Genomic DNA, 16,063 nt, shown 5'->3' with positions numbered 1-16,063 from the left:
CCATTCTGGATTCCACAGATCAGGACAAGTAGTAAAAAGATAATTGAATTTAACCATGCAGGCCTTTCATTCATTAAAATTAAGATAAGTCTAAGAAACCACTAACGGACTGAGAAGTCAAATGATGTATTCATATTATGTGTATGTTGGAGGGAGGGGTTTGGGAAAGAGGAGCAGCAGGTTGAAAACTCTTCAGGTTTAAACACAAAATAGATAAAATCCAATCCTCTTTTTTAAGGTAATTAAACAGGGTTCTAAATTTTGTGTCCACCCTAGTTTAGAACTATCCAGGGCTGAAATAAATAAATGCAGAATCCTCAAATAACCAAGGCACCTGATATGCCTGGCCAGAACATTTCCTTCTCCTGTGACCTAGATCTATCTTAAGAAACCTGCTGCCTAATTCCAACAGTTGGACTTTCTACCTGCTGTGGACTCCTAAGGTATTCCTCTCCAGTCCCTGTAAAAGGCAGTTTAACTGTTTAAAGTAACATTATGAAGATGTGGTATGGGTACCCTGAGAATCCCTAACACTCTGTCAGCCAGTCTTCAAGGTTAAAACTATTTTCATAATAACAGGTTTTTGCCGTTTTCATTCCCATTCTCTCATGAGTATACAGTGGAGTTATACACAGGTACATTACATGTAATATAACAGACTGGATGCAGAAGCAAAACTGAAAATCTGGTTATCTTTTATTAAGTCAGACATTAAAGAGACTTGTAACAACGTAAAATAATGGCTTTCAATAATTGTTTTGTTTTGAAAAACAGTTATTTTTCATTAAAATATTATTTAACATGTAAAAGGTTTTTTATTATTATGAAATATTCTAAAAATTGTTTCAGTGTTAACTTCTAACACACTAAATATCTAGAAATATAGTCCACATAAACAAAAGTGTTTAGGGGTCCACAACAATTTTTAAGACTATAAAAGGCATTCTGAGACCAAAAAGTTTGAGAAGTATAATTCTGCCTTCAAAGATAAAAGAAAAAATTCCAAAATCTCTAAATAGCTTGATTCAAGAATGGAAGTTTCAGTATACTGTTTGAAAAAGCATATAAATACATAAAGTAAGAAAAAATAAATACAGATCTGAATCACTCTCTAGTAGGGCAGGAAGGGACAAGGGGTTTTGGATCATCCTTTATTCCTGGATCTAGAGGGGGAAAAAATCATTGAACTCAGATTAACATATATGCTCCTCTGAGTATCTTCAGATAGGCATGTGGACTCCCACAATTTGTTTCTATGGAATAACACAATCTTCTTCACCACAAGGTAAACACAGCATCCAAATCAAAGGCTGCCTGTTATGGACTGAACTGAGTCCCGCCTCCTACAAAAAAATTTATATGTCTAAGCACTAGCCCCCAATGTAACTGTCTTTGGACACAGGGGCCTTTAAGAACATAATTAAGGTTAAATGATGTCATAAGGGTGAGGCTGATAGGACTGATGTTCTTCTAAGAGGCATCTGAGACACCATACCTCTTTCTGCAAGCACAGAGGAAAGGCATGTGCAGACACAGCAAGAAGATGGCCATCTGCAAGCCAGGAAGAGAGCTCTTACCAGAAACCAATTATGCCCTGCACCTTGATCTTGAATGCCTAACCTCCACACCACAACTGTAAGGAAATAAAATCACTGATGTTTAAGCCACTCGACCCAGTCAGACTGTGGTTTTATGTTATGGAAGCCTGAGCTGACTAATATACTGCCTATATTCTGTTTTCCTATAAGTACTCCATAATATACTGAGTAAAACGGGGTGGGGTGGGGGGTGGAATGAAGGGTTCCTTCTTGAAGATGTTGAATTGCTTTTATAGTTCACATGCCATAATTGATGTTATGTGGCCACTAAGGAGTGGTATTGGTTTTGTTCTCCAAATGTCATTTAATTTTTATCCTTTGATTAACATTAGGACAGAAACATCTACACTTTTTCCTCCTGGTTAGTTTCGTGTTTTCACATTCCCACTCATACTGTAACTAACTCATACCATTAGTTATTCTGTTATATCAAATAACAGAGAAACTTGCCTCTCAATGGCTCTGCCTAATTGACAGCAATGATGCAGCCTCACCTCCTTTAGTCTTCCATCAGGCGACATGAATGCATATGTATGACCAATTCATGCCTTCTTATCAATTCTGGGACATTAAAAAATTACTTTTTAAAAGTTGAATCTAATTGGCTTGGGAATTGTTTCCGTGTCTTTTTAATGAAGGGCATAAGTATCCCAATAGCAGGTCAGCCAGAGGCCCTACAGCACTGTGGGCAGAGAAACTGATTTAACTGCACCACTTTGGTCTCCAAGGCATAGCGACTTATGTAGCCCTATCTTTCCCGTACTAAGTACTTGCTGTGTCTGAAATACAACAAGCACTCAAAATGCATTTCAGTGAAAAGGGAAGCTGAATGAACACCAGTAAGAATTTTATTCCCCACTTCCGGCCAAGATGGAGGCATAGACAGACACGCTGCACCTCCCTCCACAACTAAGGAAGAATATAACTACCTCAGAACTAGAAACAACCAGAAGTTTCAGAAAATCTAACTGCATGGAAGTCCAGCAAACAAACATATAAAGAAGACATACTCATCCAGACAGGTAGGAGGGGCGGAACAGGGCAGAGAGGACTCGGTGTGTGGAAGCAGCAGTGGAAGCAGTGTCAGGCCGGCAGAAAGCACAGTTACATGGTTCAAAAAGTAAGGAGGGCCACCTGGGGAGCGCTCCCAGCACCAGACCAGATGGCACAGCTCATGGTCCCAGCACCGGGGAAAATCAAGCCTTATTGCTTCTGACTGTGCAGACCAGTGGGGGTTGGGATGGAAGAAGAAACTGCTGGTCTCTCAGCAGAGTCCGCTTGTTTAAAGGGTCCCCATGGTCCTAGAACGTCCACAGACCCACCCACTCTGGGAAAGACAACCAGGGCAACAGCTAGAGAGGCACCAGTCCCATATGGAAGTGGGAGAAGTGCCTGGAAAAGGAGCAAGTGCTGAGCAAGTGGCATTGTTCCCTCTCAGACCCCTCCCCCACATACAGCACCACAACATGGTGAAACAGGTCGTCCTGTACTGATGAATACCTAAGGCTCTGCTCCTTACAACGTAACAGGAGCAACAGCTCTACCTAAAACACAGAGGAAAACAAACACAGGAGCCTGTCAAGATGAGGAGACAGAGAAGTATAGCCCAGAAGAGGGAACAGATCAAGGTTCCAGTGGGAGAACTAAGCGACGAGGAGACAGTCAATCTAATAGAAGCAGAACTCCAAACACTGATGATAAAGATGCTCACAGGCTTGACAGGTATGCTTGAGTACGGCAAACGCATAAGAGAAGAAGTGAAGCCTATGCTAAGTGAAATGAAGGAAAATCCACACAAAACCAATGGTGAAGAGAAGAAAACCGGGGTTCAAGTCAATGATTTGGAACATTAGGAAGAAAACAACAGTCAACTAGTACAGAATGAGGAAACAAGAATTGAAAAAAATGAGGGGAAGCTTGGGAACCTCTGGGACAACTTTAAACGTGCCAATATCTGAATAATGGGGGTGCCAGAAGGAGAAGGGGAAGAGCAAGAAATTGAAAACTTATGTGAAAAAATAATGGAGGAAAACTCCCAAATTTTGTGAAGGAAATAGACATATAAGTCCGGGAAGCACGGAGAGTCCCAGGCGAGCTGGACCCAGAGGGGACCACACCAAGACACATCATGATTAAAATGCCAAAGGTGAAAGATAAAGAGAGAATCTTGAAAGCAGCAAGAGAAAAGCAGAGAGTTGCCTACAAAGGGGTGCCTATAAGACTATCCGCTGATTTCTCAAAAGAAACTTTGCAGGCAAGAAGGGACTGGCAAGAAGTATTCAATGTGATGAAAAGCAAGGACCTACAACCAAGATTACTCTATCCAGCAAAGCTATCATTTAGAATAGAAGGGCAGATGAAGTGCTTCCCAGACAAGGTAAAGCTAAAAGAGTTCATCATCACCAAGCCATTATTATATGAAATGTCAAAGGGACTTACTTAAGAAAAAGAAGATCAAAACTATGAACACTAAAATGACAACAAACTCACAACTATCAACAACTGAATCTAAAAAATAAAAACAAAACCCAACTAAACAAACCAGAATGGGAACAGAATCATAGGTATGGGGATCATGTGGAGGGTTATCAACTAGGAAGAGGAAGGAGGAGAAATGGGGAAATGGTGCAGGGATTAAGAAGCATGATCGGTTGGTACAAAATAGACAGCGGGAAGTTAAGAATAATATAGGAAACGGTGAAGCCAAAGAACATATGCATGAACAATGGACATGAACTAAGGGGGGGTGGAATTGCTGGAGGGAATGGGGTACTGGGCAGAGAGGAGCAAAGGGGAAAAAAATTGGAACTATTGTAACAACATAATCAATAAAATATACTTAAAAAGAAGAATATTTCCCCAAAAAACTGATTTGGAATCACTCTATTTGCTCTGGAGAAATTTATGGAAAAAGGAAAAGCACTGAAATTCAACTTCATTGACTGATGAAAAAAAAGAAAAATTTCTGAATTAAAACAAGCAAAATAAAATTGGTATTTTAAGTGTTTTGCAGTTATTTGAAGTAATATTAGTCTCAGATAATATTTATCGAACATTTAATATGCGTGGAACACTAGGTTAGGTGGCAACTCTAGTAGCAACCAAGTACAAGAGAATTGTGTTTTTATTTGTTGCAATTGATGATTTTTTGGCTGAACAGGCATGTACATTCTTTATATAGAACTTGAAATGGGATGTTAACCATTTAGAAAATGGAGTCCTAAAGAAGTGGTACCTCTGCTTTCATAACATATCATTTATTTTTCTTTGAGCATCTCTGGGAAAAAATGTGGACTCTAATAATTTATTTCTGTGGAAAAATACTCTCTTTTTCACCCTGAGGTTTCCCGGGAATAATTCTGGCCCAAGATGAGAAATGCCTCTACTGTGTTCCCATGTAATCCTTCCATATAGATGCTTCATCTTGCTATTTGGTCAAAATCACTACTTGATATGTTTTAAAAGTTGAACATATTATCTCTGTGAGATTTAAAAAAAAAAAAATCCATTCTGGAGGCTCCTGGCAGGGTGGAGGTAAGGAGGTAAACTGCCATGATTCATAACAGATTCTCAGAGCCAAAAGCTGCTGCCAAGTTACAATCCTTCTGCAAAAATAATAATAATAAATAATGCTGTCACAGTCACTAGCAGATATACAAATTCACTAGTAAAACTAGCTTATTACACTTCCTGTGAGGAAACATAGCAAAATAGGCATAAATTTAAACACAGACATGTTTGTTTGCATTCCTGATACCTATGAAATACAGGCCTTGTTACCAATTAATGAAGTACCCTTATTCTATATTTTCATGTTAACACTACCCCTTTTGGTCTTAAATTCCTAACTACTTCAACCCCACCTAACAGACAAAATATATTTAATACCTAATCTAAGACTGAAATAAGTTCTCTTGTATGAATAATGAGGTGCTGCATATTACATTTGCTTAAAGGAACCACAAAAAACATTTAAGCCAGAAACAAATTGAATGTAGAAATGAATAGTTCCTCTACTCTACTCTTACACAATACTTCCCTAAAAGTGTTACATATGCATGATAAGTGTTAATAAATATGAAATGAAAAGAATACTCCTATACTGGCCTCAAGCCTTTAGTAGAGAAGATGCAAGAAATACCAATTTTGAACATCTCACTATGGCTGGAATATGTCAAACCACTCTGTATCTTAGAACTCAGCTAAAAACAGTAAAAGTTTGAGTTTCTGTGCACATTTTAGCCTTTTAAATAAACATAGTAAAATATCTTGCTAATATCCTTAAATAAGAATCACAGAGCCAGTAGTAAGGAGCCAGGGTTGGAATGTAGCCATCTGAACTGCTCATCTGTATTATGCTACACTAGGTAGTAGTCTTACAAAATGAGATAGATAGATCTATCATCATGGATAGATCTCCAAAATGAAAAAAACTAAAGGTACAAAACCAAGCATATCCAAGGAAAGTGGTGTAGGATGGGACCTATGCTTCTTAGAGAAGCCTGACAGTTTTTTAAGAGAATGTACTATTTTATGTGTTCATGTATGTTTTTTAAAAATTAATTCTGCTGGGCTATAAGCTCCTCAAAAACAGAGACAATGCTGCATTCATATTTGTGCTCCAGTCTTAAGAACAAAGCTTGGCATAAGTTAACATACAATTAATGTATATTTTAATGTATATATTTGAGGTGGGTATCTTTTAAAAAAACTATTATATTTTTAAAAAGAGGTAAGTGGGGATGTGTCAAAAACAAATTTTAAAAATACCTGTTAACTGAGGCAGCTCAAAATGGTATGCAAAATGAATTTGTACTAAAATATTCACTCTATGCTTTTTCTCTGACCCCAACTCCTAACTTTCCAAGGAGACATGGAAAACTAATTTTGGTTTGTTCTATGTTTAGTCTTGGTGATAAAAATAAGAGATGAAGAAAAACTATTAGCATGATTTAAAAAGGAAGAAATTTTTTTAAAAAAAGGAGGTAGAAACATAAGTAGATTTAAACCCCAGTATTATCTGGTTTCAATAAAATAGAATTGAGCCCAAAGCATTCCTTTTCTAAAAACTTCTTGTATAATATATTCCAATAAATATTTCTGTATTTATTTTCTCTGGTTGTTCTCTATAATGGACTTAATGAGAACCAAAAGAAAAATAAAATTTACAATAATGTACAAAGCTCTAATAACAACCATTGATTTCTACTGAGTAACAAGCATTCAAAACCACTTAGATTCCACAGAAAAAAAATACTCTAGCTAAATTTCTGGCTAGGGGACACCTAAAAGCATCAAGTTAACAAGTGGAACATAATATTCCATGGACTGAAGAATACAGACAAACAGTATTTCTTATCCTTATGACATTAATCAGATATGCTCCCTGCTCCCCCCATTTAAAAGTTAGCCAACATCCTCAGGTGGGGAAATAAAGTTATTTGAGCTTAATTTTCAATTTTCTTTTCCTTTCCTAGGCTAAATTACCCTAATGTTTATATTTGTATAAAACTTGTTCATAATATTTTAAAAATCTTTCTTAATAGCATAGGTCCCACAATCCTAGACAATCCTCATGGTACCACTTAGAAAGAATCAGCTATAAAAAGCAATTGAAACTGTGAAAGATGCCTAAATATTATGCCCATTAATTTCTCAGGCAAATCTACAAAACGCCAAATACCTTTTAAAGATCTAAAGTTTAAAAGTCTATTTTTAATTCCATCAACTCTCTGAATATAATTTCAAAATAATCTTAATCTACTATAATTCCTTATTTAAAACGAAAAATGGCATTAGGCATAATGAATACCTTTAAGTAATTTAACAGAGAATGCATACCATTGAATGAGATCTGCAAAAGAAATTTATAAGACCCCTTCGGTGCTCCAGTGTATACAGAATGCTGATAATTTAGAAAGTACTTCAATTAGTGAATATATTTGCTAGACTTGATTGCAGATAAGATTTGAACAAAACATTATTTTGCTGATAATTCTCTGAAATACTTTTCCATCTGACTCATCAGACTGATAAAACACAAGTAAATGATAGTCTTAAATCTCTATAGCAAAAATTTTGTCATCGATTTAAAACTTAATGAGGGTCAGTTTATCATCAACCCACTTTTTAAAAAATAGTGATGATTATCCCAAACTTTAGGATTATAACCAAATTTTTTCCTACCAGTCATCAATGTCATTCATTGATTAACTGCCAAGAAAAGTTTCTATGCATGAATTCTTCAAGTCTTTACCTCTCTGGTGTTTCCCAAATTGGCAATTAATTAGAACTATGTATCCAATTGCAATGAACAACTGCACTTGAACAAAGGTAGCTTATTTCTATCTAACTCAATACATTATATTTCTTATCTAACCCCCAGTTGAATTAAACCAGAGGTTCTCAACCTTCCTAATGAAGCGACCCTTTAATACAGTTCCTCATGTTGTGGTGACCCCCAACCATAACTAAAGCATAGTGATTAATCACAAAACAATATGTAATTATATATGTGTTTTCCGATGGTCTTACGCGACCCTGTGAAAGGGTCGTTCGACCCCCAAAGGGGTCACGACCCACAGGTTGAGAACTGCTGGATTAGACCCTCTTTTCTACATTCAATTATTTTTCTGTGCTTCCTCCAACTCATAGTTACCAACCCTCACTAGCCTGAATTGATGCAGATGGAAGTGAGGTTGCTGTTTCAAAGAGCAATGCATTTCTTATTCCCACAAACACCCAATACTCTGTGATCAGTCTGAGTTGCTTTCTAAATCTAGCCACCCAGTCCAGATACTGCAAGGACATGTCAGTGGCCCAACAGGTTAGGTACTTAGCATTTAGTTTTAAAAGCAGAAAAACTACTGCTAATACTTATAAGGGGAAACCATCCCAAACTTATGGACATGATCTTGAGAAATCTGAGACACACTAGTTCCTCCCACCACACCCCAAGAGCCACAGCAGCCTCCCTTATTTAAACATTCAGGCCCTTTCGACAGTTAAGGAACAAGAAGAAACTAGACAAGGATTACACTACTTTCTGATTTCAAATCACATGACCAAAAGCGACTTAAAGACCTTTTAAACACTCAATCACTCCCACTACCTTCCATGCATTTTTCCTCCAAAGGAAACCTTGGAATGGTGTTTCAGCTGCGAGAAATACTATGAACCGAAGCCCCCTTGCCCACCAGGAAGTTCCTCTATGATGCCTGAGGCAGTTGTCTAGGAAACATTACCGCACAGTTCAGGTCATCATCGCTGTGAGATCAGAAAAGAGTGGAGCACAACCAACCCACAGAGATGCCAGTTTTCTCATCGCACTTCCCATTCTCCCATTCTCCCCACAGAAATATCAGGAATCCTTTTACTCCCTTCATCTCAGGTCATTGGCTTGGCCTCCCCCAAAAGCACAGGAGGATTGGAGAAGATGGGACCACCCAGCCCTCCAACCTACAGCAATCCAGACAATTCGCTTGAGTTTTGTTTCAGTGACTGCTTTCCTGAAATACATGGGAAGGATGCCCAGGAAGACCTTAATTAAGGAAAACAATATAAAAGGAAAAAGAACTTCAAAGAATCTTCTACAGTTCAACTTGATTTTCCATTGTTTTTCAAACTCCCCTGAAAGCCTGAATTTTCTTTATTTGGCAAAAGAACTGGTTTCCTCCTAGATTAGATGCTAATCTTGGAATTAAAAAAAAAATTATTTGGCTAATTATTCAACCATAAGCATCAGTAGAAAAGTGAAGTAAAACCAGGGAATAAAGAACAGTGACTGCTACCAGGAAGGTACCACGAGATCAATGGCTCTGCAGTCCTCTGTACATTTTTTCTTAAAATCTAAAACTTTCATGAAAGTGAACAGGCCTAACTTACAAGTAATTGAATTTGTGACTATGAAAGAGAGAAGTACATTGTATCACTAAACTCATGGCAAATGTTTTCTCTCCTTCCAGGGCCTCCAAATGCCAATCTTAACTCATTCATTCCCCTCACCTCTCAATTTCTTTTGTCCAACCAGATCCACCTACCTCCCACTTTCAACTCTGATTCTGTCTTTCAACCTCATACAACAGTGTCTTGCTTTCCAAACTAGGCTTATTTCTGAACCACACTTGCAAGGCTCAAGGCATGACCATTTTGAAAATCTCTGCCTATCAGCTTCCTCCTTTACCTTAAATCTCTACATTTCTTTCATCTTCATCATTAGTTCTACTAAGTCCCAATTTTCCCTAAAGATCTTAAGAGTCAAAGTTCTATAAGACCTCCCAGGCCAATCACAAATGGATTACAATAATGAATCAAGTTACAGGGGAATCCTGACGACTCTTGCATTGACACAGGAATTCTTACTGTCACGGTCACTGCACAGAAACAAAAGACCAATGAGCAGCCCATTCTAAAAAGGCCACTAGATATACAGGAACTGTACTACCACAAGGGCTTCAAAATTTCCCTCCACTCCCAATCCTTATTTCCTATGGAAACTCAGGAACGGTGCATTATTTGTCGATTCAAATTAAAAAAAAAAAAAGACTTTCTCTAGTTGCTCCACTAGTATTATAGAAAGGCTTAATGATCAGTATCTGTACCAACTCCAACCTCCTATAGTTTTCACATCATTAGGTAACAAATTTACAAAACACATCTGCACTATCCTCCTCACCTCAACTGCCAAGAAACAGTGGTCTAACCTAGCTCTATCCCAACTTTGGAGATTTCCTAATACTTTCATAGAGAGGGTCAAAATGCTTCCTAACAGGAATAGTCACAGTAGAATTGTGAACTTATTGGTGGCAGATGTTATATGAACAGGCTATAAATACAACCCTGTACATTTCTTTCATAATTAAAATATGTCTTAAAGTTTTATTGCTTTTTCACTTCTTCTATATATCAGCATGAGAACAAAACTAGATTCTTGGATTTCATTTCTGTCGCTGAGGTTAGCATTATCTGATGACAGGTTTGTGGGGTTTTTATAATTGTGCCTAGCAGAAAGTCTACTTTGTAATGGGCATCAAAAAAAAAAAAAAAAAAAAAAAAAAAAAAAATGGCACCTGACTGAATTATTGAGGAGGAAATCACCCCTTGCTTATTTTCTATATGATAATTTCCTCATAACCGATCTTTCTGGTTATATATCTTTTAAGGATGATCTCCAGATAAATGATAATTACTGGTTTCAATTGCTCCTAAAATATGCTGTTTATCTTGTTTCAAGACACTTTTTTGGAGGTTGTTATGTAAAGCAAAGAGCTTTTCAACCACTGTTTTCCAGTTAAAAACTGAATTGGTTTATAGTTACTGCTCAACATTAGACTATTAAATGTTAACACTCAATTCCTATATAGTTCCTATTTCCCTTCACTAAAATAAAAGCAAGATAAATGGATTAAAAAGAGAATTTAACTTATATTCCATCAGAGGGAAAAACACTTATCTTCCATTTCTTAAGAGTTTTCTCTCAATGTAGTAACTTATCATAGAACCAAAGATATAAAACATATAAACAAAATGTGGTAAAATCACAGTTTTGATAGATGATCCTAAATTTTTTTAAATCTATACTATAGGACAATTATTATCTTATAACGTAAAAAGGTGAAATCACAATTTTATACTGCCTTGTCATCAATGAATATCAACTTTGTTGTCCAGTCTTCTCTTTATGGAACTTGGGAAATACGTATTGGATTGCAATTTAAAAACAAAAACAAAAATAATTCTGTGAGACAGGAAAGCCTGCCTGTTTGATTATGCACCAGGCTGCGGTACTAAAGTAATTTCTGGGCGCTTTGTTCATATGGAAATAAATGACAAGCTGTTTAAATTATGTTTTTAGTTCTGGGACTTCAAAATACCAATGCTTTCTTACCCTCTAGATTTCCTTCAGGCCTAGAAAGCATAAGGGGAAAAGACACATACACATATATATACATACACATACACACACACACACACACACACACAGCACATAAGGATAAAAAGTCTTTCTCTGTCAATATGCCTCCAAATCCTGAATTTGTTCTCTTCTGGTGAATAATTCTAGTACCCTCAAAATGAAGTCACAGATTCCTAGGTCCAACAACCTCAGACCTCTTCAATCCGATTCTGAGGGTGAGCCCTGGCATTTATATTCCTTAACAAAAATGTAAGTTACTCTGAAATACCCCAACCCTGAATGCACAGGAGGACACATAAAGCTTGACAGTCATCAAATCATAATTTGTCTTAATCTGCAATAGTCGGTTGCTATCACTTTTTTGTTTGTTTTCTGATAATATATAAATCACTACTTCCTAATAGTTTCACCTCTACCTGCCTAATAAGACATAGTAATTATGTTAAAACAATCTTGAGTACTGGTCTAGCACATCTCTCTTCCCACAAAAATAAAAATAAAGATAAATCATCAAAGATCAGAAGCCAGAATGGATATCCAGTCTTCAGCATGAGAGTCAGCAGTTTCTCCCAAGGGCAAGACCAAAAATATCTCCTGAGCCAAAAGGGAATTCCTGGCACTAAGGTCCCTCTTTATGAGCCTTTTCTGAAGATGTGTATAATAAATGGGTTATAGCAGTATTATCTGGACAGATTAATATAGGATGTTCACATTATCAGCAGGCCAAGAGCAGGGCCCAAGAAAATGAACCATACCAGCAGAAAGTTTGAAAGAAATACAGAAAGCCCTACTGGAATATATGAGTACTGAAAGCCAAAATGACAACACAGAAACTAAATTTGCCTTCTTTACAGATTTATAGGTCAGAGGGTGAAATCATTGACAAGATTCTAACTGAAATATATGTGGTTCTGAAACGAAAACTGTCTTTGTTAAGCTCTCACAACTCTTTCCATATACAGGATACATGAGAATGTGTAAGCAGTGAAGGTTTTATTAAAAGAACATGAATTTGAAACAAAATCCAATTCCAAACTTGATAGTTCCTGCAATCATAAATTCTATGGATAATGAAATACTCTGCACCAGAACACCCAGACCTATGGGAGAAGAATTAAATGTACATACCCTTTGGACTCAAAAGAATTAAGTACAAAGATACCCTGTTTGAAGATACTAGAAAATTCTACAGCTATCCTTCAAAAGTTCTGGGGGCGGGGGGGCGGATGGGGGGGGGGGAGTCCACCTTAAACCTGAAAAGCAACTGGGATTGCTAGAAGTTCATTTCTTGACTTTAGACATTGTAATTTCTATTTCTTTGGTAAAGGATTTACAGTAACTTCTAGCACACACTGAAATTTGGAAGACAGGAAAGGATTAGAAATCCAATTTCCTACATGAAAGTTGAAGGTTTGCTTCTTTTTTACGCTCATCTGTAGGACTTTTCCACTACCTTTCCAAATGTGGCAATTTGCAGACATTCATATCTAAAGGAGCATGTTCTAAAAGAAAAGAAAAGGCCCCGCTTTTAAGACTTGAGAATGTACTTTCATTCTGTAGGCACAGGTTCACAAAACCAGCTGGCCATGCTCTTGACCAAATGGATGACTGGGACTTGCTGTGGAAAAAAATTTTTTTCAATTTAAATGAAATTTCACATTTAAAATCCGAGAAAGATGGAAGCTCCAGGCATTCTACTTAGAACAAAGAAACAGCTTTGGAAGAGGCATTTGAAAGGATGTAACAATTTGCATTAAGCATTTTACACTAAAGGACTAGATGGTCTTTAAAGTTCCTTTCTGTTCTAATCTTCCTCAACTGTCTTAGTAACTTTACCAGACTCTTCTTAGAGCCTTCGTGATTACAAACAGAACCTGAATGAGAAGATTCAGAATTAAAGTTGTCAACATTAAACCCAATCAAACAGCACACACAGAAAGATGGCAGTAGAATAAAGCATTTTGAAGTAGGAACAAGAAGAATAGAATGAGTAGTTCGCAGGCCCGTGAATGAAGCACAACATACAACAAAGTCAGGATGGTCTTTGGGACGTATAGTAGACAATGTCTCCATCTCTTGGGTGTCAATGACCCAAGCAAACAGCGATAGACTTGGCTTCTATTAATATGACAAACTACCTGAAATAACCAACCACCCTCAGGAAATGTCAACTAGAAAATGAATTCTCTATGTGAGTGTAAATTATCCCTTATTGGCAGTTTTCCTACTTTCTAGCCCCAAAGAGAATCCATAGAATCCATATAATCAACGCTACAAAATGGTTAGACATCTCACCCTTATATTGTGACTCCAGCACTTCTGTTCCAAACAAAAGCCATCGTTTTAACTAGGGCGGGATTTACTGTCTCCATTCAGTAAAGGGCTGTGACTGTTGTCGGGCATCCCGCAAGCTCCTACTCTGACTCTCCCCTCAAGTCACATTGTGATATCACCGTGACGGACCCTTGATATTTAATGAGACTTCCACTGAAAAACCGATGTTATCGGGAGCCGGGAAAAGGAAGCTTGAACGCTCTGCGCAGTGCCTCAGCAACAGACAGGAGGGTGGCGATGCGGACAAGCACCTGGTCCTCGGTACTGAGCAGGAGTAGACAAGCCTTTTTCCAAGTTTCCCTTCCTTCCACGAAACTAACCGGCCAAGCCCCCTACCCCGAGCCGTCCTATTAGGAAAAGTCACGCTGGCAACTCGCTGAAGGACAGGGGGACAGCTCCCAGCGCAGCACCGAAGTTGGGCTGGGTAGGGGCCGCGACGCACATCACCTTATTCGGGGCAAACCCGTGCTACCAACTTTCCCACTTCCCCCTCCTCTGAGCACGGCAGCCCAAACTTTGCGTTCGCCCACCTGGCCGCGGAGCGGAGAAACCGGTCCAGTCGCACCCGAAGACCCCCCACCCTACCCGCAAAGGTGGCAGCTTTGACCTTCACGCCAGCCCCCTAGACCCGCGCCTGCTGCTGTTCGACCCCTGCCCCCGAGCCTCCAGCTGCCTCCCCCAGTCTCATCTCTCCGCCCCCAAACCCTCGCAGAAGACCCGTGGTGGGAGCAACTGCATCCCGACCCCTTGGGTTACGAATGCCCACAATCCTCTGGACCCCAGAGAGCTCCGGGCCCGGCCCCTCTTGCTGCCCACTCACCACTGGTGAAGGGCTCCATTTTCCCCCCGCCACTGCTCCTTACAGCCGGAGCGCCCTAGCTTCCTACTTGGATGGTTGAAGCGGCCCTGCAGACTGAGCATGCCCAGCGAGGCCGCCGAGGGCTGTTGGGGAGGTGTTGCGAGGAGCGGCGCCCCTGCGCCGCTCCGCCGCTCCGCGTTCTGCCGTTCCGGGTTTTCGCGACAGCTGCAGAAACTGCGAGGCTGGAAAAGAGGAAAGGCTCCGCCAGGCCCAAAACCTACTCTGGAGAGAGGGGTGGGTGGAGCGGATTAGAGCGGGGGGCGGGTGCCTGGGCGGAGTGGGAAGAAGCCACGCCCGCGTCAGGAAAGCCGGCAGCACTGTCTCTTCTGGCCCCGAGCTCTGTTCGGTCATTTAGTAAACGTGAAGGCCGACTGCGTGCAGGCGCGCACGGTGCTAGGCGCCCAGGACTCAGCACCGCGGTGGAAAAACACCGTCGTGGCCCCTTGGAGCACACATTCCGGAAACAGACAATAAGCACACGCAGAAGATACAAGAGGCTGAAATAACTGTCCCGCTGAGCGTTCAATCAGGGTGATGTGATGAAGAATGAGTGGGTCGCTAATTCGAGTGGCATGGTGAAGCGAGGACTCGCTGGGGGTGCCTCTGTAACCGAGATCTGAAGACAGAGCAGGAGCCTGTGGGTGAAGGGTCGCTCCCCGAACTGGGGCGGCTCCCGGGGCTCACTCAGCCAAGGCTCGGAAGAGAAGGCACTCCAGATCGTCTCAGCAGGGCTGTCCGCTCACAACAGAGTGGCCCCAAGAGGGCGTACCCCAAGAGACTGAAGGGCAGGGGCGGGGGGAACCCAGGGATCACGTCCTCTGGCTAGCGGTTCCGAGCGCGGCCTCTACAGGCAGGCGAATCACAAAACCCGGCGCTGGATACTCCGGAGGCCGCGGGCGCCGCAGGATGTGGTCAGAAGGCTTGTCGGAGCAGAGCCCTCAATCGACACCTGCGGCTCTGAGGGGTGCAGCCGCTGGAGCCCGCGGCCTAGGCGGACGGAGCTGCACCCGAGAAGCGGAAGCTCCCTTAACCCCTGCTCCCCAGCACTGGCGCCTTTGCCTTCAGTCTCTTGCCACCATTGTTTCCGTTGTCAGATCTGGGCAGTCCCAGCAAACCTTGGGGATGGAGCAACTAGGGGCCCCGACCAGCGCCCCCCGGGGTGGGTCGCCTCCCTCACCCTTTGCTCGATGTGCGCTTCGCCTCCGCTACTCTCGCTGCGGAGGCCGCGGCCCTTCCAGACCGCGACCACCGCCTCTCTCCCTCTCCCTCCTCTTCCCACATCCCCGGCCGCTGCAGCAACTAGGCTTAGGCTGTGCCTCGTCGCTCCTGCCAACTGTCACAAGCTTCTCAAAGGCTGTC

At 40.5% G+C, this 16,063-nt stretch overlaps 1 protein-coding gene across 2 annotated transcripts in view; it reads right to left on the bottom strand.

Moving 5' to 3' along the window:
- The window catches only part of LNPEP (leucyl and cystinyl aminopeptidase), an 87,417-nt gene extending 72,607 nt beyond the window's left edge, over nucleotides 1-14,810 (bottom strand). Inside the window, exon 1 of one of the 2 annotated variants that reach the window (XM_090276518.1) lies at nucleotides 14,733-14,810. In XM_090276518.1, coding sequence (XP_090132644.1) covers nucleotides 14,733-14,766 — 34 coding nt within the window. In that variant the 5' untranslated portion in view covers nucleotides 14,767-14,810. Of the gene's footprint in view, nucleotides 1-14,665 lie in introns of both variants that reach the window. The other variant, XM_090276519.1, reaches the window with a different exon arrangement.
- Between the last annotated feature and the right edge of the window lie 1,253 nt (nucleotides 14,811-16,063).

Source organism: Furipterus horrens, unplaced genomic scaffold (assembly GCF_987537825.1).
Source record: "Furipterus horrens unplaced genomic scaffold, mFurHor1.1.pri manual_scaffold_5, whole genome shotgun sequence".
NCBI lineage: Eukaryota > Metazoa > Chordata > Mammalia > Chiroptera > Furipteridae > Furipterus > Furipterus horrens.
The sequence above is the reverse complement of the archived record's forward strand: the minus strand, read 5'-3'. Positions and strand labels throughout refer to the sequence as shown.